This window comes from Neoarius graeffei, chromosome 7 (assembly GCF_027579695.1).
Source record: "Neoarius graeffei isolate fNeoGra1 chromosome 7, fNeoGra1.pri, whole genome shotgun sequence".
Classification (NCBI taxonomy): domain Eukaryota; kingdom Metazoa; phylum Chordata; class Actinopteri; order Siluriformes; family Ariidae; genus Neoarius; species Neoarius graeffei.
Genome location: NC_083575.1, coordinates 76,592,973 through 76,612,965, shown reverse-complemented (window position 1 = coordinate 76,612,965; position 19,993 = coordinate 76,592,973). Strand labels below are relative to the sequence as shown.

At 42.8% G+C, this 19,993-nt stretch overlaps 1 protein-coding gene across 2 annotated transcripts in view; it reads left to right on the top strand.

The window, feature by feature from the left end:
* naa15b (N-alpha-acetyltransferase 15, NatA auxiliary subunit b) overlaps positions 1-19,993 on the top strand; it is a 126,553-nt gene that overhangs the window by 90,354 nt on the left and 16,206 nt on the right. For both annotated transcript variants that reach the window (XM_060926427.1, XM_060926428.1), the window contains 10 exons: positions 26-145; positions 235-330; positions 3,086-3,192; positions 7,123-7,195; positions 7,311-7,480; positions 10,994-11,146; positions 11,274-11,402; positions 14,227-14,440; positions 16,154-16,347; positions 16,533-16,641. In XM_060926427.1, the coding sequence (XP_060782410.1) occupies positions 26-145; positions 235-330; positions 3,086-3,192; positions 7,123-7,195; positions 7,311-7,480; positions 10,994-11,146; positions 11,274-11,402; positions 14,227-14,440; positions 16,154-16,347; positions 16,533-16,641 (1,365 nt within the window). The remainder of the gene's footprint in view (positions 1-25; positions 146-234; positions 331-3,085; positions 3,193-7,122; positions 7,196-7,310; positions 7,481-10,993; positions 11,147-11,273; positions 11,403-14,226; positions 14,441-16,153; positions 16,348-16,532; positions 16,642-19,993) is intronic.

The window sequence follows — 19,993 nt, the reverse complement described above, 5'->3', positions numbered from 1 at the left end:
ACTCTGTAATTGTGTGTGTGTGTAGGGGAGCTGCTGCTGAGCCTGGGCCGCTTCGAGGAGGCAGGAGACGTCTACAAAAGACTACAAGAGAGAAACCCCGAGAACTGGTCTTATTACCATGGCCTGGAAAAAGCCCTCAAACCTGGTACTTACATTTCATACAGTGATAAATAAGAAGCATGCTGAAAACTGAGCATACAGCCTGTGTCTCAACTCTGTGTGTGTGTGTTATAGCCACGACAGAGGAGAAGCTGAAAATCTATGAGGAGGCCTGGGTGAAGTTCCCGAAAGGCTTGGTGCCTCGCAGGCTACCGCTCAACTTCCTGTCTGGTAAATAACGCCAGCTGTAAAACATTCTGCTGCTGTTGTGTGCATTTTATTTTTCGCCTCAAGTTGTCTGAAAAAAATCACCCAGGATTCCATTTGCTGCTGAGAACATGGGGGAAATACAGTGGGGCAAAAAAGTATTTAGTCAGCCACCAATTGTACAAGTTCTCCCACTTAGAAAGATGAGAGAGGCCTGTAATTTTCATCATAGGTACACTTCAACTATGAGAGACAGAATGGGGGGAAAGAATCCAGGAAATCACATTGTAGGATTTTTAATGAATTAATTGGTAAATTCCTCGGTAAAATAAGTATTTGGTCACCTACAAACAAGCAAGATTTCTGGCTCTCACAGACCTGTAACAACTTCTCTAAGAGGCTCCTCTGTCCTCCACTCGTTACCTGTATTAATGGCACCTGTTTGAACTCGTTATCAGTATAAAAGACACCTGTCCACAACCTCAAACAGTCACACTCCAAACTCCACTATGGCCAAGACCAAAGAGCTGTCAAAGGACACCAGAAACAAAATTGTAGACCTGCAGCAGGCTGGGAAGACTGAATCTGCAATAGGTAAGCAGCTTGGTGTGAAGAAATCAACTGTGGGAGCAATTACTAGAAAATGGAAGACGTACAAGACCACTGATAATCTCCCTCGATCTGGGGCTCCATGCAAGATCTCACCCCGTGGGGTCAAAATGATCACAAGAACGGTGAGCAAAAATCCCAGAACCACACGGGGGGACCTAGTGAATGACCTACAGAGAGCTGGGAGCAAAGTAACAAAGGCTACCATCAGTAACACACTACGCCGCCAGGGACTCAAATCCTGCAGTGCCAGACGTGTCCCCCTGCTTAAGCCAGTACATGTCCAGGCCTGTCTGAAGTTTGCTAGAGAGCATTTGGATGATCCAGAAGAGGATTGAGAGAATGTCATATGGTCAGATGAAACCAAAATAGAACTTTTTGGTAAAAACTCAACTTGTCGTGTTTGGAGGAGAAAGAATGCTGAGTTGCATCCAAAGAACACCATACCTACTGTGAAGCATGGGGGTGGAAACATCATGCTTTGGGGCTGTTTTTCTGCAAAGGGACCAGGACGACTGATCCGTGTAAAGGAAAGAATGAATGGGGCGATGTATTGAGATTTTGAGTAAAAACCTCCTTCCATCAGCAAGGGTATTGAAGATGAAACGTGGCTGGGTCTTTCAGCATGACAATGATCCCAAACACACCACCCGGGCAACGAAGGAGTGGCTTCGTAAGAAGCATTTCAAGGTCCTGGAGTGGCCTAGCCAGTCTCCAGATCTCAACCCCATAGAAAATCTTTGGAGGGAGTTGAAAGTCCGTGTTGCCCACAGCCCCAAAACATCACTGCTCTAGAGGAGATCTGCATGGAGGAATGGGCCAAAATACCAGCAACAGTGTGTGAAAACCTTGTGAAGACTTACAGAAAACGTTTGACCTCTGTCATTGCCAACAAAGGGTATATAACAAAGTATTGAGATTAACTTTTGTTATCGACCAAATATTTATTTTCCACCATAATTTGCAAATAAATTCTTTAAAATTCAGACAATGTGATTTTCTGGATTTTTTTTTCTCATTCTGTCTCTTAGTTGAAGTGTACCTATGATGAAAATTACAGGCCTCTCTCATCTTTTTAAGTGGGAGAACTTGCACAATAGAGATCTTGCAGTCACGTGACCGGAAAGTACACAACCGCTATCTTGTCGGTCAAAAACACCGCTGAATACTGCTGCACTCGTGTACAGGATGGATCAATTTCAACCGACGGACTACACGGCTCATTTTTCTAATGAACAGATAACTAGATATATGTCTAAAATAAACAATCTACAGATTTGTGACCCTTACGGCTTTCCGGACGGAGTTTTCACGACCGGATATTGAACTGCCAGCGGAATACCCGGACGTGTATGATTACCTCATTAACTTTCCCTCGCTGTTCAGTGGTGAAGCACTGCGTGCTTATAAATCTCTGGACAGTTATCTCTACAGAAATTCAGGATTCGTCAGCGACTCAGATGTGGCATCTTGTAAACAAGAATCCTCATTGGATGGGTAAGTCACTTAAGTATTGAGTATAGCACTGACCAGCCGATTATAGAATAGAATAAGGTAATTCCAAATCGTCCGTGTTGTTTACATGAATCTGGCGTTGGAGAGGTAGAGGCTTGGCAGTGGAGATTTGAGTGGCTGTTTTCTGAGCTTAGTCAACAGGCCGCTCTGCAGCCTCGCTTTTGCTTCCGCTCCCGGCGCCGCCTCCTTCGCTTTGCTTCCGATAACAATCCACGGAGACCCCGCTGGTCTCGCTATCTCGTCCGGAATGTTTTTTTTTTTTTTTTCTCATCCGGAATGTTGTGCATGCGATGGAAATCGCTACAAACCGTCATTTTCTGCTGGAAACCAATGTCCAGTAAGTCCATACGGTTGTAGTGGATATTGAAGTCCGGTACAGACGAACAACACGCAAAAATACACACAAAAAACATAACCGTGCACAGGTAGGGAGAGCTTGTAGCCGCAGCCGTTGTAGTAGAATTGTATATAGTAGGGTTTTCCAGAAGAAAAGGTAGAAGTAAAAGCAGAAGTAGAAGGCGGAATATGGCGTTTGACCGACAAGATGGCGTCTGTCACAATCTGGATCGGCTGTGATGTCACATGCAAGTGCTCCATTGGTGACGAAATACTTTATTGCCCCACTGTAAAAAATTTTTTTTTTTTTTTAATTTAGGTGAGAAGTTTCGGGAGTGTCTGGATAAGTATTTAAGAATGAACTTTAGCAAAGGCTGTCCTCCAGTCTTCACAACACTCAAACCCCTGTACCAAGACAAAGACAAGGTGAGAAAATGTTCCACACATTCAAAGTGCTTGTAGTTTTCTTCAGCCGTTTGACAGGATGCCTGGATCCTGGGAAACTTGAGAGAAGTGCAGACAGCTGAAGGTGCTGAAAGTCTGTGAGGAGGAGGCATGGAAAAGATTCCGAACTCAAATTTCATTCAACCACATCATGCTTTGTATACCATGAGGTTTTAGAACGTAATGCAACAACGCATGGCAAGGTTGCGAGTTAAGTACATTAATGTATAAATAAATGAAATAAAATGCACACATGTTTGAGTCTGGATATTGGCTTTATTTTCGATCACTGTTTTGCTCACTGACTGTAGGGCGATGAGCTATTGCCATCATGCAGCGTCCGTTCACAATTCACAAAAATTGCTACTCCTCCCTGAGTTTTCAATGGATTTTGTTTGGAAGATCTAATCAATCTGCACAAAAGTCACTCCCTGGTTTTATGATTTCTCATTAAGTTGCTAATTAGACCGATTTAATGAACTTTCAGGAAAATTGCTAATCCTCCCTCGGTTTTCAGTGGTTTTTGATTTATTGTTTCATGGATGCAAACGGCGCGCCTTTTGGCGGACGCCACCTTTTTCACGGCTGTCTGGGGGACTTGTGTGAATCGTGCAGATCCGATTAGTTTGTTTTTTTTTTTGGGGGGGGGGGCGTTGGAGTGTCTGATTATAATTTCATCAAAGTAAATTCTGTATTAAAATTACTAAAGCAAATGCTGTTACAGTCCATGAAACATAGGAAGTATAAGTATGAGAAGAAAACAGTAAATCAGAAAACTGCGCACGTAAAGCCAATTACGTAACTTGCATAACTTACGTTGGACTGACGGAAATCCTTGCGCGTGCAGTGAAGTGCAGCCAGCAGCAGATAATGGTGCGCAGCCAATTGGCTTTACGTGCGCAGCTTTCTGATTTACTGTTTTCTTCTCATACTTCCTATGTTTCATGGACTGTAACGGCATTTGCTTATTTAGTAATTTTAATACAGAATTTACTTTGATGAAATTATAATCACACTCCAACGGCCTCCCCACCAAAAAAAAAAAAACCTCATCGGATCTGCACGATTCACACAAGTCCCCCAGACAGCCGTGAAAAAGGGCGGCATCCGCCAAAAGCCGCGCCGTTTGCATCCATGTTGTTTTGAAGGTCGAGTTGTTCTAATTATTCTTATAATTAGCCAAGTTGTTCTTTATGAACGAGTCTGGTTTCTCATGATACGGCTGTGTGAGGAACTGCGTTGCTGACGCTCTGGTTAATTATGAGGTGACTGCATGTTGCCCACTGAGAAGAGTTAGACGAATGCTTTGGGTTCAACTTTATTTTGCCCGGATTTACTACATTTCTACATACTGGCACGTTCCTGATTTTTGTAAAGAACAGTTTATATCATGCATGCTAATTAATTGAACAAGTGCAGCAGGTGGCAGGATTTGGAACACTCTGCTGCAAAACTTAATCATGCATACGAAATGAAAATGTAAAAGTCGAAGAGGGGTGTCGTCCCCCCGCCGGTTAAATCTACTTGTCTGCCAAGCAACTACAAATTTAAAAAAAACATTTCCGCCTAGACAGGAAATCTGCTTGTCCTAGGCACTTGTGCTACTGATTTTGTTAACTTTTGTGTAATTTTATTGCTGTAATTTCTGTACTTTTGCAGATGGATTGAAAAGGTTAATATGCTAATCAAATAAAGACTGGCGTTGTGATCGATGGCTCACATAATGTTAACAAGTCACGAGGCATGTAACATTTTCACCCAGTTCACAATATCGGGTTCATGATTCAGTTGTCCCATGATGTTTTTGAAAAGAAAATTGAATGACACTCTTTTTTAAAAAAAAAAAAAAGCACCATTTTTCTGATTCTTTATCAACTTTGTATATTCTTTTTGTTAACAGTTTAATTTTCTTAACCAACAGCAAGTTACCCATATTTGTAAAGGTTGCTAGCCTGGCAAGCCAGACTAAATGTGAATATTTAGTCTGGCCTCGATCCGTAGACATTTCCGACGGGGGTGGGAGGAACAAACCGCTGTCTTTCAAACTGTCTCTGTGCGTATAGGCCAACGCTCTGACCAATCAGCGCAACAGTGACTGTGACGTAGTCAGAGCGACAGAAAGCAGTGGGGGAGGCCTTGAAATAAATAATTTTTCAAAATGTGTATTAATTAATAAACAGGTTCTAGATATTAAGAAGTTTGGAGATAATGACCACAAGTTTGGAGTCTGTACCACATACTTAACATACTCATTTTTTTTTTCCCCCAAGTGTTTTTCAAGGGTTTGCTTAAACTGTTTTTGAGAGTTTTTATTTAGTGGTGTTTGGTGAAATAATTTCCCTTAAATTTAAAATAACGGGAAAATAAGAAGCAATCAAAAAGTAATGTTTCAAAGCTGTTTATTAATTCTTCGTACTGCACAAACTAGCCCATCCTTTTGGCTACGAGCGGAGCCAGCTGGTAGATCAGACCTTTGCCATAGCTGGTCGGCAAAACAGCGAAAACGTCCTTCTTGAAAAGGAATGAGCGGAGAGCCTCTTCCTGCTCATGTTTCAACGAAAACTGCAAGTCTAATTCTTCTAAAACTGATTCCAAAGCGGAGTCAAACGCGCGCTGTTCACTAGCCGTAGCCATCTTTCCTGCTGTGCTTTCTCCAGCGTCGCGCAGCCTTGTCGTCACTCCTGCAAAAGCTCGCCCAAAGAATCCAAACAAAAACCTTGCGTTGTGATTGGCGGGCACGATTTGATGCCCGGGGTGTTTTTGTTTATATGGTGCAAGGCTAGACCCACTCGCTAGGCAAAAATATTTTTGGCCGCTAGTTTGGTGGGTCTAGTTTACTAGGCTAAAAGGTTGGAGTAAAATATAATAACCTATTCACTAAAAATATTCCTTTTATTAAAAATGAAAAAAGTTATTAGGCCCTTTCTCAAACTTTTATGAACATTTGAACCACCTTCGTTTGCTTCTCTTTTCTTTAGCTTTCAGCAGTCTGTAAAAGGAGCGCCGATTAGCTTCTTGTTAAATCTTTGTACAGTCGATGACAGAGCTGCTCTTTCTCATTTTAGGTGTGTGTGTTTTGTGGAATTATGGGGCTTTTCCACTACCAACACGGCTGAGTTGGGCTGAGCCGTGCGGTGCTGAGTGGGGCTGTTGGGGTTGCATTTCGACTACAACCGCGCTGAACTGTGCTGGCTGGAAGTGGGTGGACACATTGGGTGGAGTTAGCGAAAGTGGGTGGACGTCACATGATGTCGTTAGGTGGCGCAAACAGTGACATCAGTGACCTTTTTAAGCGGTAGTCTCACGACCCGGATAGTAAACAATAAACATGGAGGACACGGAGTCGGGTTAGTCTTCCATCTTCTTCTTTGTCGTAATTCTTCTTCTTCCGGGTTTACGGTGTTTACAGATCCCAGCGTGCTCGCGGGGCGTGTGTGGGCATGTGAGGACACTCCTCCTCACCAATCAGTGCACAGGGGAGTGTCTCCTCACGCCCCCAGCCTCACTCGGCTTGGTTGAGCTCACTTCAGCCCCACTCCAAAACCGTGCGAGTTTTGGGTGCTGAGTAAGGCTGAAGTGAGCTCAGTCGTGCTGCTCTGAGGTAGTCGAAACACGAGCCGTGTTGGGCTGAAGTGAGCTGAAAAAGGGTAGTGGAAAAGGCCCATAAGTTGTTGCATCTCCCTAGGGTGAAGTTGCATGCATTCCTGTTATTCTGTGTTATTGCGCTCTCTGCTGTTTAAACAACACAATTGCATCTAAGAAATTATGCAGCCTGATGATCACAGTTCATTTATTTCATCTGTCCAGTCATGTTTAGACTGTAGCAAAGATCATGGTGGTAAAAGGGAAGCAGTTTAAATGATTTTTTTTTTTTTTTTAGTCTGAAATGTATTTTATTCCCTTTATTTACAGGTGGCAATAATTGAAGAATTAGTAGTAGGTTTTGAAACGTCTTTAAACAGCTGCCGAATGTTCAATCAAAATGGTAAGTTTAACAAAACCTAAAACACAACATCATTACAACATACTGAATCAGTTTCCTGATTGGCTACTGTGCACGTTTCCTGGTGTCTGATCGGGTGATTTTTGTCATCATTCAGATGATGGAAAGGAGGAGCCGCCCACCACGTTACTCTGGGTGCAGTACTTCCTGGCACAGCACTACGATCAGATTGGGCAGCAGACGCTTGCACTAGAGTACATCAACGCCGCAATAGAGAGCACGCCAACGCTCATCGAGCTCTTCCTAGTCAAAGCCAAGATATATAAGGTTCACCCATGCACGCTTTCTGTACTCGTATTGATGTGAACAATTCTTAAAGGAGATACGCAGAACCTTTATTTTTAAATAAATCTGAGTGGGTAGTATCTCCATCCTTGACTCTTGTATGCTGCATAAATGTGAATTAAAAATATATTTTTGAGAGTTAAAATCGACCACAAAGTTGGCGTTCGAGCTGCCGAGCTGAGCCAGCCAGCCTTGAGTGCGTGACGTCACAGCGGGAACTGGTTTTAAGGCCGAGGCCTTTTACAGCTACAGACCAAAGTCATATAAATAAAAATTTATGGTGAAAGTAAGAAATAGCGTTACCGACTTGCTCAACTAAGACTGATTTGACTTCACTGATTGTGGGTTGACTCTCATTAAAACAGGATGGGTGTTATAACTTATGCAACATACATGTACATGCATGCATTTTCACTGATAAAACATAAAAGGCTCATTAAATAATCAGATGAACTGAGACAATCACATTCTGAAGCAAATTAAATAATCTTATACCGCTAACTTAAACACACAAGTTATATGTATTAATTTAAATGCAGGTAAACAAGTTTTTTTTTTTAATCCAAATGAGAGTCGGAGCTTACCCGTCCGTGTTCTCTCTTCTTGAAGGCTGATTTGTTTTGAAACGATCTGACTTGCAATTGTTCATTCAGTTCTCCGTTCATTCGCTTCTTCCACGTCAGGGCGAGATATTGCTGCTGAGGCAAGCATATCCAGTGGAGAAATCAGACGGCTGGTCCACTCGTTCTCCATTTTCTCCATACTGAGTTACCTCGCCTCTTCATGCTAAGTTGCACATAAGGCCTCCACACTCTTCCTCCAGTTAACCTTGTCCTTTGCAAGGACCCTGACCACCTCCCACGACCTCCAGCCTGCTTCCTCCCTCTTCTTCTCTACAGTTCTGCGCCATTTTGTTTTTGGCCTATCAGCCTTTCTCCATACTGAGTACTCTGTCATTACTGTTTGGCTCAGGCAACTACTAAAACCCGGGACAGGACATCACCGGTTTTAGCAACAACCGCGGGGAGGTCACTGCCTGAGCGATAACATGTCCCGTTCCGTCCTGGGTTTTACCAACAACCCTCGGCTCGCGCTCCAGGAGAACTGGTGCGACTGAACGTGCTTTCCTTTTCTTGTCCTTTAATTGTTGGTACTGCACCCTCTTTCAATAGGCCATTTGCAGGAATTGGTCACATGCCAATTTTCCCCATAGCAACAAGCCCGTCGTGGGCAAGCTAACTTGATATTCCTTGACAACCATAAGAGTTGCGATGCGAAGCAATCCATTTCTATTATAGCTGTTTTTACCTTTTCTACTGTTTTTTTTTTTTTGACCCGAATTTTCGTGTGTACTTGGGAAAAGTTTGTGGTTTTAACTTCTGTCGTAAGTTAAAGCGAATCATTGGCCGTGAAAGAGTTTTTTGGACTCAAGTTGGTCGCCGCCGAAAGAAATTCATGGGCTTGTTGCTATGAGGAAAATTGACACATGACCAATTCCTGCAAATGGCCTATACGGGCTTATAGCCAACGCTCCTCAACAGATCAGAGGTCTCGTACGAGTCCTCAATAAAATGTGCAGAGCAGAGAAGAGACCACTTCGTAGGCACCCAATGTGCCCGTGAACTTCTCGCAAAACGCGTCCAGATCTTTGCAGTTTGAGCATTCTTGGGCCATGAATGTAATGTAAATCCACCTTCTGTCATGTTGCTGCACCGGCCAGCAACACATCTACATGGCATGGTGATAGATTAGCTCAAAATGGAAGCTCGGAGTTGCAGTCAGCTCTTTTTTTTTTTTTTTTTTTTTTTTTAAATATAGCGGAAATGGCGATGAGATCGATAGACTTCCTGTGGTGATGTCACAGATGTCAAGGTCATTCGTTCAGGCCGCTACCTATATGAATCATTTTAATTGTAAACATTACTATATTAGATTTATTGTTAACACTTAAAACTATTCCTAGGCTATTCTCGAGGTCTCAAGGCATGTACGAACAAAAAGGTGAGGCCACGGTTCTGCGTATCTCCTTTTAAGTTGATGTTGCGTAAAAACTGTAAATACATTTGTCGTAGTTTAATCTGAGGGGGGGAAAGGAGGAGGATTTATGGAATATGACATGATTTAGTAATGTAAACATTATAGCGTGATGAGTAGCATGCTATAGATGCGCAATGGTGTAACATAGGGGAAAAAATAAAAAATTCAGGTTTTGATTTTATGTACTGAAATGACTATTAGGCACAATTTTTACAATATCTAATATAAATTAGTTGTTTTTACCCATTTTAACCTTGAAATCAGCATTCTAATGATTACCCATAATGCATTGTTTATCGTGCTAAAACAAGCAAAAACGTCATAAGACAGTGGAAATACTACCTTTACTACTCACGTGGCGTCTTTCTCGATCGCACGTGCCTAGAAGCGTACCTTCTAGAACATTCCTGGGTGGTCACGGACTGTCACGTAGCCTAGTTCGGTTGTGAAACTCGCTAGGATGGAGTATTTTCGCGAGTTTAGTGGCAAACTTTTGCGCCGCAATTTCTCTATTCTCGAAATTTGTAACCTGAAACCCTACAAGAAATGTTTCATAATGTTTGGGATTTTGAAAAATGCTTCTAGCAAGTTTATTTCGCTGTATTTTTCCGTGAAACTTGGCATAAATCATCCTTAAGTGATGAGCGTGACATGGTTATTTTGGTATGGGTCACGGAGTTGGCTGGAAGTGGGAGAAATGAGAGTTTCTCAACTACAGCAGCACTTCTCATCATAGATGGCTGGCGTGTTTCACAGCGTTTGGGATTTACTAAATCTCTAGATCTACTGAAGCTACGAGGATATAAATCACCAGGATTCTAATTTACTGGGTGAGAAGTATTATATATTTTTTGAAAGGTTTATTCACGCTACAAGTCCATGAAAGTTGGAATTGTTCGTAAAGGGGTTAGTTAGATTTTGGTAGCGTGACGCGCACAACAAGCAAAAGAAAAAACAAATTTTCTTCTGAATTTCCTTGCTTTATCAAAATTACTTTTTGATACATTAAAAGACTGTGTGTTTAATATTTAAGCATTTTTTTTATTATAGAGAATATTTGATCAAAACTTTCAAAACAGCATTCAAAGTGATTCTTCACGGGTGTAAATGTTACGCGTGACGTCCATAATTGCGTTAAATTTTAAGAACTAAAATTCTGTTAAAAATTCTAGATTTGTGCCATCATTCTGGGGTTTTGCTGAATAATACTTTAGGGAGTTCTCTTACAATGCTGAAAATTCAATGAGTTTTGGTGAAATTCTAGAAAAGTTATTTACATTTTAACGCTCCTGATAGCGATTGTGCTCACACAGCGTGCTACTCATACTTGTGAATAAACCAGATTACATTGCAGCTCGTTATCCATTTGCATGCTTGATTCCTCATATATGAGCCTAAAGTGTCAAAGCATCATCTTATTCCAAGACCTCTCACGTTTTGGGTCACTTCCACCCATAGCATGCTGGGAACATCCGGGAAGCAGCCCGCTGGATGGATGAGGCTCAGGCTCTGGACACTGCTGACCGCTTCATTAATTCCAAATGTGCCAAGTACTTGCTGAAAGCAGGCCTGGTCAAAGAAGCAGAGGAGATGTGCTCAAAGTTCACACGGGTAAGAAAAAAACGGCTCCGTCTGAAATGTTTTTTTAATGATAATAATTTTAATATGTATTGTGCGTGATTTGAAAATATACGTAGCATTTATCGGTCCCCTCTCTCATTCCCTCTTTCTTTTGCAGGAAGGAGCGTCGGCGGTAGAGAATCTGAACGAGATGCAGTGTATGTGGTTTCAGACAGAGTGTGCACTGGCATATAAATCTATGAAGAAGTATGGAGATGCACTCAAAAAATGCCACGAGATCGAGAGGGTGAGTGAGTTCCTGTGTTTCTTCATGCTCCTTTAGGAACCATGCGTTTTTTATTAACAGTCTGTTTTTAATTAGCCAACCGTTTTCATACTTTAGCTGTTTCACTTGTACTCCCTCACACTAGCAAGTGAAATGTCGTGGATTTCTTGCAGCTACACTACCGTTCAAAAGTTTGGGGTCACTTTGAAATGTCCTTATTTCTGAAAGAAAAGCACTGTTCTTTTCAATGAAGATCACTTTAAACTAATCAGAAATCCACTCTATAGAGATCTTGCATGTGACGTCACAGCCGATCCAGATTGTGACGGACGCCATCGTGTCGGTCAAACGCCATATTCCGCCTTCTACTTCTACTTCTGGTTCTACTTCTGCTTTTACTTCTACCTTTTCTTCTGGAAAACCCGACTATATACAATTCTACTACAACGGCTGCGGCTACAAGCTCTCCCTACCTGTGCACGGTTTTTATGTTTTTTGTGTGTATTTTTGCGTGTTGTTCGTCTGTACCGGACTTCAATATCCACTACAACCGTATGGACTTACTGGACATTGGTTTCCAGCAGAAAATGACAGTTTGTAGCGATTTCCATCGCATGCACAACATTCCGGACGAGAAAAAAAAAAACATTCCAGACGAGACCAGATTGCGAGACCAGCGGGGTCTCCGTGGATTGTTATCGGAAGCAAAGCGAAGGAGGCAGCGCCGGGAGCCGAAGCAAAAGCGAGGCTACAGGCAGAGCCGGCCTGTTGACTAAGCTCAGAAAACAGCTACTCAAGCCTCTACCTCTCCAACGCCAGATCCATGTAAACAACACAGATGATTTGGAATTACCTTATTCTATAATCGGCTGGTCAGTGCTATACTCAATACTTAAGTGACTTACCCATCCAGTGAGGATCATTTTCTTGCTTACAAGATGCCACATCTGAGTCGCTGACAAATCCTGAATTTCTGTAAAGATAACTGTCCAGCGAGTTATAGGCACGCAGTGCTTCACCACTGAACAGCGAGGGAAAGTTGATGAGGTAATCATACACGTCCGGGTATTCCGCTGGCAGTTCAAAATCCGGTCGTGAAAACTCCGTCCGGAAAGCCATAAGGGTCACAAATCTGTAGATCGTTTATTTTAGACATATATCTAGTTATCTGTTCATTAGAAAAATGAGCCGTGTAGTCCGTCGGTTGAAATTGATCCATTCTGTACACGAGTGCAGCAGTATTCAGCGGTGTTTTTGACCGACACGATGGCGGTTGTGTACTTTCCGGTCACGTGACTGCAAGATCTCTATACATTGCTAATGTGGTAAATGACTATTCTAGCTGCAAATGTCTGGTTTTTGGTGCAATATCTCCATAGGTGTATAGAGGCCCATTTCCAGCAACTCTCACTCCAGTGTTCTAATGGTACAATGTGTTTGCTCATTGCCTCAGAAGGCTAATGGATGATTAGAAAACCCTTGTACAATCATGTTAGCGCAGCTGAAAACAGTTTAGCTCTTTAGAGAAGCTATAAAACTGACCTTCCTTTGAGCAGATTGAGGTCATGTACACACGTAGCCGGGTATTTTTAAAACCGAACATTTCCCCCCTCTCCGTTTATAAAAATTTTATCCACACCACCTCGTCTTCGAAAAAAATCCCTTCCACACATAACCAAACATCTGCGTTTTCAAATCACATTCATAAGCATTCCAAACCTGTAGATGGCATAATTTCCCCAAATCCTACCCCCTAATCACATCAGAATAGCACCTGCACAATAATTAACGCTTTCAAGGCACTACTCCGATCCATTACTCTTTGTCCATGCTCAATCTGGCTTCTGCAGTAAACAAAGGTCGCACACGTTTGACGTCAGGGCAGATTTGTTGTCATTTTTTTGGCGCAGATTGTGACGTTCTAAAACGCAAAACTCCGGTTATCTCTGTCTACACGAAAAGGCATACACGGAGTTTTCAAAAATCTTCACTTTGCCCGGAGTTTTTTTAAATATTCGGTTTTGATGTGTTTTCATGTGGATGACAGGCCAAAACGTAGAAAAATATCTTGGATTTAGCAGATACCCGGCTACGTGTGGACGGGGTCTGAGTTTCTGGAGCATCACATTTGTGGGGTCGATTAAATGCTCAAAATGGCCAGAAAAATGTCTTGACTATATTTTCTATTCATTTCACAACTTATGGTGGTAAATAAAAGTGTGACTTTTCATGGAAAACACAAAATGGTCTGGGTGACCCCAAACTTTTGAACGGTTGTATATGTAGTGACCACTACTATTGTGAATTGTCAGTGTGCGCCGTCATGAAAAATAGCTTGACGAACCTTTCTCTTCTCTTCCAACTGATCCCAGTCCTTTTATTAGAATTATGCCTCATGAGTTGCCTTTTAATGAAGAGGCGGAGCTGAAACTAATTTCTGGGCAGGAAAGAAAAAAAAAGTGATCACAAACCTGAATTGAAGAAAAAAGTGAGATGCGTTCCATGGGAATGCTTTTAAACATTACGACCTGCACCTTGAAGTTCTGTCTACTGTGTAATTTTGTGCTGCCAATTTGGATTTTACTGATGTGATGGATTTGCATAAAATTTAAGCAAATGTTGGCATGGCGGCCGTGTTGTGAATTTGAAATGAAAAGCGGTGGCTTGTCATTTCCTTGATTATGTAAACGTGGGGTAAGTCAGTGCAGGTACACAAAGCACATTGACACAACTGCAAGTTTAGACACGTTCTAGCTCATTAATGCTGTTAGGTTCATTATTTATGATGATATCTGCACCTGATGATGATGATGATGATAATGTTTGCCCATCTTTGCTGCTGTAGCACTTTGTGGAAATAACGGACGATCAGTTTGACTTCCATACGTACTGCATGCGGAAGATGACGCTGCGCTCATATGTAGACCTATTAAAGCTGGAGGACGTTCTGCGCATGCACCCCTTCTACTACAAAGCTGCAAGCACCGCCATCCAAATCTACCTCAACCTGCATGATAACCCTCTCACCGACGACAACAAGGAGCTCCAGGCTGATACCGGTAACAAGACACACTCGAACGTTTTTGGGCACAGAAAACACAGGCAGGCTAATGCTGATAATAGTCCAGTCAAGTTTATTTGTATAGACCCCTTTCACATGACGTCACCGCGCCGCGAGATTTTGTTAGGCGCCATATTGGAAGACCAAGTACATGCACTCACAATATAAAACAAAGTACGAGCGAGAGTAAAGTGACACGATGGCTGATAATTCTGGTTATGTGAGTACATTACCAGCTGCAGAAAGGGCACGGTATGTGGAGAAACTGGCTGTGATTGATGGGTTTGACCCATATGATAAGACTCGGGGCAAGGGAGAATGGAAACATAAGGAGGACCGGACACCAATTCTGCCATCTGTTTGCTACCCAGACATTGTAAACTATTTGTTGTTTACACCCAGTGCCTACACTCAGTGTTCGAACTATGCCGATATTTTCGGGGGGTCCCTTTTTTCCCTTGGGGGTGTGTGTGCTTGCGCTTGTCTCGGAGCGCGGCTCTCCAAACACATGAGAAGCCTATTTTACGCACATATCACGTGGACTCCACACACGCATCACGTCTAGTCATCACTCATCAGGGGAAATCGTGTCCGCATTGGCATGTTCAAAAAACAACCTCGCGTCAACAATGATACCACACGCAAGAAAAAAAAAAAAAAACAGTCAGGCTACTCAACAACCAACCTGGCAGCAGCGAGCAAGCCCCAAACCATCCTAAATTATTATTATTATTAAATTGTAGGAGTCTGGGAGGCTTGCTCCTCATACAGTTATCAACTTGGGCCACTTTAGCCTGTTTTAAATCTGAATTTCTTGCGTTTGCTTACATCAAAGTGTCCGCAGATCATGCACAGACTTATCCATTACATCCACAGTTTTTTGCCAAGTCTCACACAGGTTTCTTTCAAGTCTACTGTTGGGCCAATAAATCATAAATAAAACAGCTCAGATTTGTTTAAGTCGTTTGCCACTCCACTTTATTCTCGTGGGTTCACATACCGCTGCCGTTATTTCCCCCAATCACGAGTTTGTTGGTCTTCCAAAATGGCGCAGGGTCTGTTTACTTCCGGTTTCGGGTGACGTCAGTGAAAGGGGTCTATAGCGCTTTTAACAATAAGCATTGTCGCAAAGCAGCTTTACAGAATTTGAACGACTTAAAACATGAGCTAATTTTATCCCTAATCTATCCCCAATGCAAAGCCTGTGGCGACGGTGGCGAGGAAAAACTCCCTCAGACGACATGAGGAAGAAACCTCGAGAGGAACCAGACTCAAAAGGGAACCCATCCTCATTTGGGCAACAACAGACAGCCTGACTATAATATTAACAGTTTTAACATGAAGTCAGTTTCGTTGATGTTATAAACTCTTCATTGATGGAAACTTGAGTGCAAAACTGTTCATGATAACTGCAGTCCTAAAGTTAGCAAGTCAACTGTAGTCCTCAGCCATAAAAGCATTACTGTAAGAGTCCAGAGCGTCCTCCAGGTGTGACTTTCAACTGTCCACATGGGGCCGTCCTCCACAGGAGCGATGATAATACATACCTAGAACACTTCAGCTTGTGACAGTGGAGGCTGAAATGATGATAAGCAGGTTTAGGCTGCTTTTGGAAACAACACAGACAGACATTATCCCGAGGGCTTGCATGTAATTGCAACACACATTGTAACGAGTTAATACAGAGCTTGCTTTCTGTGTGTTCTCATAGGGAACCTTTCGGACAAAGAGCTGAAGAAGCTGCGGAACAAGCAGCGACGAGCACAGAAGAAAGCTCAGCTGGAGGAAGAGAAGAAGAATGCTGAAAAAGAGAAGCAGCTCAAGAACCAGAAGAAGAAGAAAGAGGATGATGACGAAGAGATCGGCGGCCCCAAAGAGGAACTTATACCAGAAAAGCTGGCTAAGGTGGGCGTGTGTGTGTGTTGCAGTTTAAAGAGAGAATAGGATGTGGACCTGAAAATCTCGAGTGCCTGTATGTGCAAGAGGTTTTTTTTTTTTTTTTTATTTAAAAATGAGCCAAAGAGGAACTTGGAATTTTTTTTTTTTTAATGTGAACTGAACATGCATCTGCTCTTGCTTTCTCTGTCCAGGTGGAAAACCCATTAGATGAGGCTGTGAAGTTCCTGATTCCTTTAAAAAACCTGGTAAAGAACAAAATTGAGACTCACCTCCTGGCCTTTGAGATCTACTTCAGAAAAGGTAGAGTGAAACAATGTTACAACGCTCAACAGACTGTAGATTATATTACGTTACATTAATGGCATTTAGCAGACACTCTTATCCAGAGCGACATACAACGTACCCAGAGCAGCCTGGGGAGCAGTTGGGGGTTAGGTGCCTTGCTCAAAGGCACTTCAGCCATTCCTGCTGGTCCAGGGAATCAAACCAGTGACCTTTTGGTCTCAAAGCTACTTCTCTAACTATTAAGCCATGGCTTCCCTACATAAATTGATAAAACACAACTTGCATTACATTAGATTGGAACTTGTATGGTTTATATTAGTCCTTGATCAGAGATGCCTACTAGTACGGATTGGCTGTATTTTGTACGGAAAAGTTACGTAAATACGATGTTACGGCAAACAGTGTTATTCTGAGGGGCGGCACGGTGGTGTAGTGGTTAGCGCTGTCGCCTCACAGCAAGAAGGTCCGGGTTCGAGCCCCGTGGCCGGCGAGGGCCTTTCTGTATGGAGTTTGCATGTTCTCCCCGTGTCCGCGTGGGTTTCCTCCGGGTGCTCCGGTTTCCCCCACAGCCCAAAGACATGCAGGTTAGGTTAACTGGTGACTCTAAATTGACCGTAGGTGTGAATGTGAGTGTGAATGGTTGTCTGTGTCTATGTGTCAGCCCTGTGATGACCTGGCGACTTGTCCAGGGTGTACCCCGCCTTTCGCCCGTAGTCAGCTGGGATAGGCTCCAGCTTGCCTGCGACCCTGTAGAACAGGATAAAGCGGCTACAGATAATGAGATGAGTGTTATTCTGTACGGAATTATTATAAAGTCTTTAAAAATTCCAGTGAGTTGTTTTTAAATGTCCAAGTGACTTTTTCAGTCCATGCGCGATTCATGGCTAGGCTATTTATTTTTACGACAACCACACATGCTGTGTGTGACATGCGCAGATTCCGCACATTTGTTCGCGCTATTTTCGATACGGTAGAATGGCCGTGCATTACTAGCCTGGCTAACGCGACTTCAAAGCTCTCCGAGCTATTGGTCTGGCCAAGATATTAAGCCCAACCGTTTCCCAGAGCCCGTGGTTGACCCGCCTCCCTGAAATGCCTCAGTTTGCTACTGGTCGAAGCCAGAAAAGGCTGTGACGAAGCTTAAACCAATCACATCACTCTTTCATCTGACGTATGCGACGCGACGGGGCTAACTGGCAGATTAAACTCTTACCGAAGCCGGTCGGGAGCAAGGTGAAAACGTCCTTCCTTTCAATAAATACCTCCAGGGCTGCTCTTTGCTCCGTTTTCAATGAGAACTTCCCGTTGAATGCTTTCAATACAGCATCTATGCGTAATAGATGCGGAAGTGTGAATGAAGCGCTTCCGGCATAGATTCTGTAAACAATCTATGGCTTCCGGTCGCAGTTCTACTACATCAGTACCTTGAACACGCCTCTACCCAGAGCCGTTGGAGATGCTCAGAGTTGATTGGTTCCCGATTTTTCGGGAGCTTGGAAGAGCTGTAGATAGCTTGCCTGGCCAGACTAAGCTCGCAACAGGCCCTCGTGTTGCGTCACGCTTAGGATGGGCGGGCCCAGGCTAGTGCATTACACCCAGTCAAAAGGGGAATGGATACGCGCACTGCAAACTGTGTAGAACTGACATTAACATCACTCATGGTGGTCGCGATGACTGCAGGCGGCATGTCAACTACAAAAAAACATATGGAGTATGCTGAAATGGCGAGTCAGGCGGAAAGTAAACCTGAGGGTATCCAGCCGTTTTTTACGAAATCTGTGGATGAAAAGACACGGAACGTGACACGTGCTGAAGCGGTGATGGTTGACCTATGCTTGGAGTTGAACTTGCCAATTAGTGCCATGAAATGTGAGTTAAACGAATTCAGTTTCTTTTTACATGTATGAATTTTATTCACTGAAATATCAAACACTGGCTGTACTTCTTTAATTCAGAGTCTTTTCAGTGTTGCAAGTGCAAAGGTACATGTAGTGTGATCAAAAACAGAATTTTATGATTAGTGCTGTTGGGATTGTGGCAAAAAATTGATCATTCCACTGTTTTAAATACAATTATAAATGTCATTTTATTCAGTGTCTCTTCTGAAGCATTATGCTGAAGTATTTATATATTGGGACATTAAGATAACAATGTCGGACTCTCTTTGGCATGAAATAAGAATTTATTTTATTAGAATCCGTTAACAGGTAGAACATTTTGCCAGGCAATATAATATAATACTTTTGAGGAGTTACATTCAATACCAATGATTGGTAGTCAACCGTAATGTCTGCAAACAGGGAACACTATTGTATTTAGAAAAATGTGAGATATTGTATGCTCTAGAAATTTGTTGAGTGGAAATTCAGTTGAGATGGCTGCTCGCGTTTTGTTTATTCAATTCACACAAAACAGTTCTTTTTAATAATTTAAATGTTAAATATATTGGTATATATACCTCTTTATAATGGAAATGCGCATAAATTAATGTTACTGAAAGTCATTCCAAAATACTGAAAAATGTTTTCAAGAATACTGAAATTCAAAATTTGGGGTAGGCATCTCTGCTTCATGCACCTGACATATACCCCTTTTCCACCAAATCAGTTCCAGGGCTGGTTCGGGGCTGGTGCTGGTTCACAACTCGTTCAACTTGCGAGCCAGCTGAGAACCAGTTTGCTTTTCCATAGCTCGCGGTGCTAAGCGGAGCCACGTCATTACGTCGCTGTATACGTCAGTTACGGTGCTACGTTTACATAAACCTTGGCACGAATGTCAAAGCAAAAACAACACGGAAGAAGCAGCAGCGGCAACAACAACAACAATAATAATGGCTGACTTTGCGTTTGTACAGCTGCTGCTTCTCGTCGCTTAAAAATGGCGATCTTTCGCGGTCTTGTTATTGTTGTTGGTCTTAACAACTCCGCCCCCCCGCTGACGTAAGCGGTTCTTTCCTCTGGCCCAGCAGAGAGTTGGTGCTAGCCTGGAACCGGTTTTTCTGGCCCCAGAGCCAGTTCTTTGTCAGTGGAAACAGAAAACCTGGTTCCAAACTAAGCACTGGCCCCGAACCAGCCCTGGAACTGCTTTGGTGGAAAAGGGGCATCACTTGTGCAATTCTATCCCTCATTCTTTCCGTCGTTCACTTACACACTTATCCATTCATTCATTTTGTCAATATATGTACAGGATGACTGGTGTAAAAGAAACCAATAATAAATCATTTTGTCTCTTGGATCAGTCTGAATTTAGATCAGAAGATTACGCCTTTAGCCTCTCGCACCACCCGATCATTTATGGTTGATCTCTTGATTTGACTTGTAAACATCAGAGCATGGCGGCACGGTGGTGTAGTGGTTAGCGCTGTCGC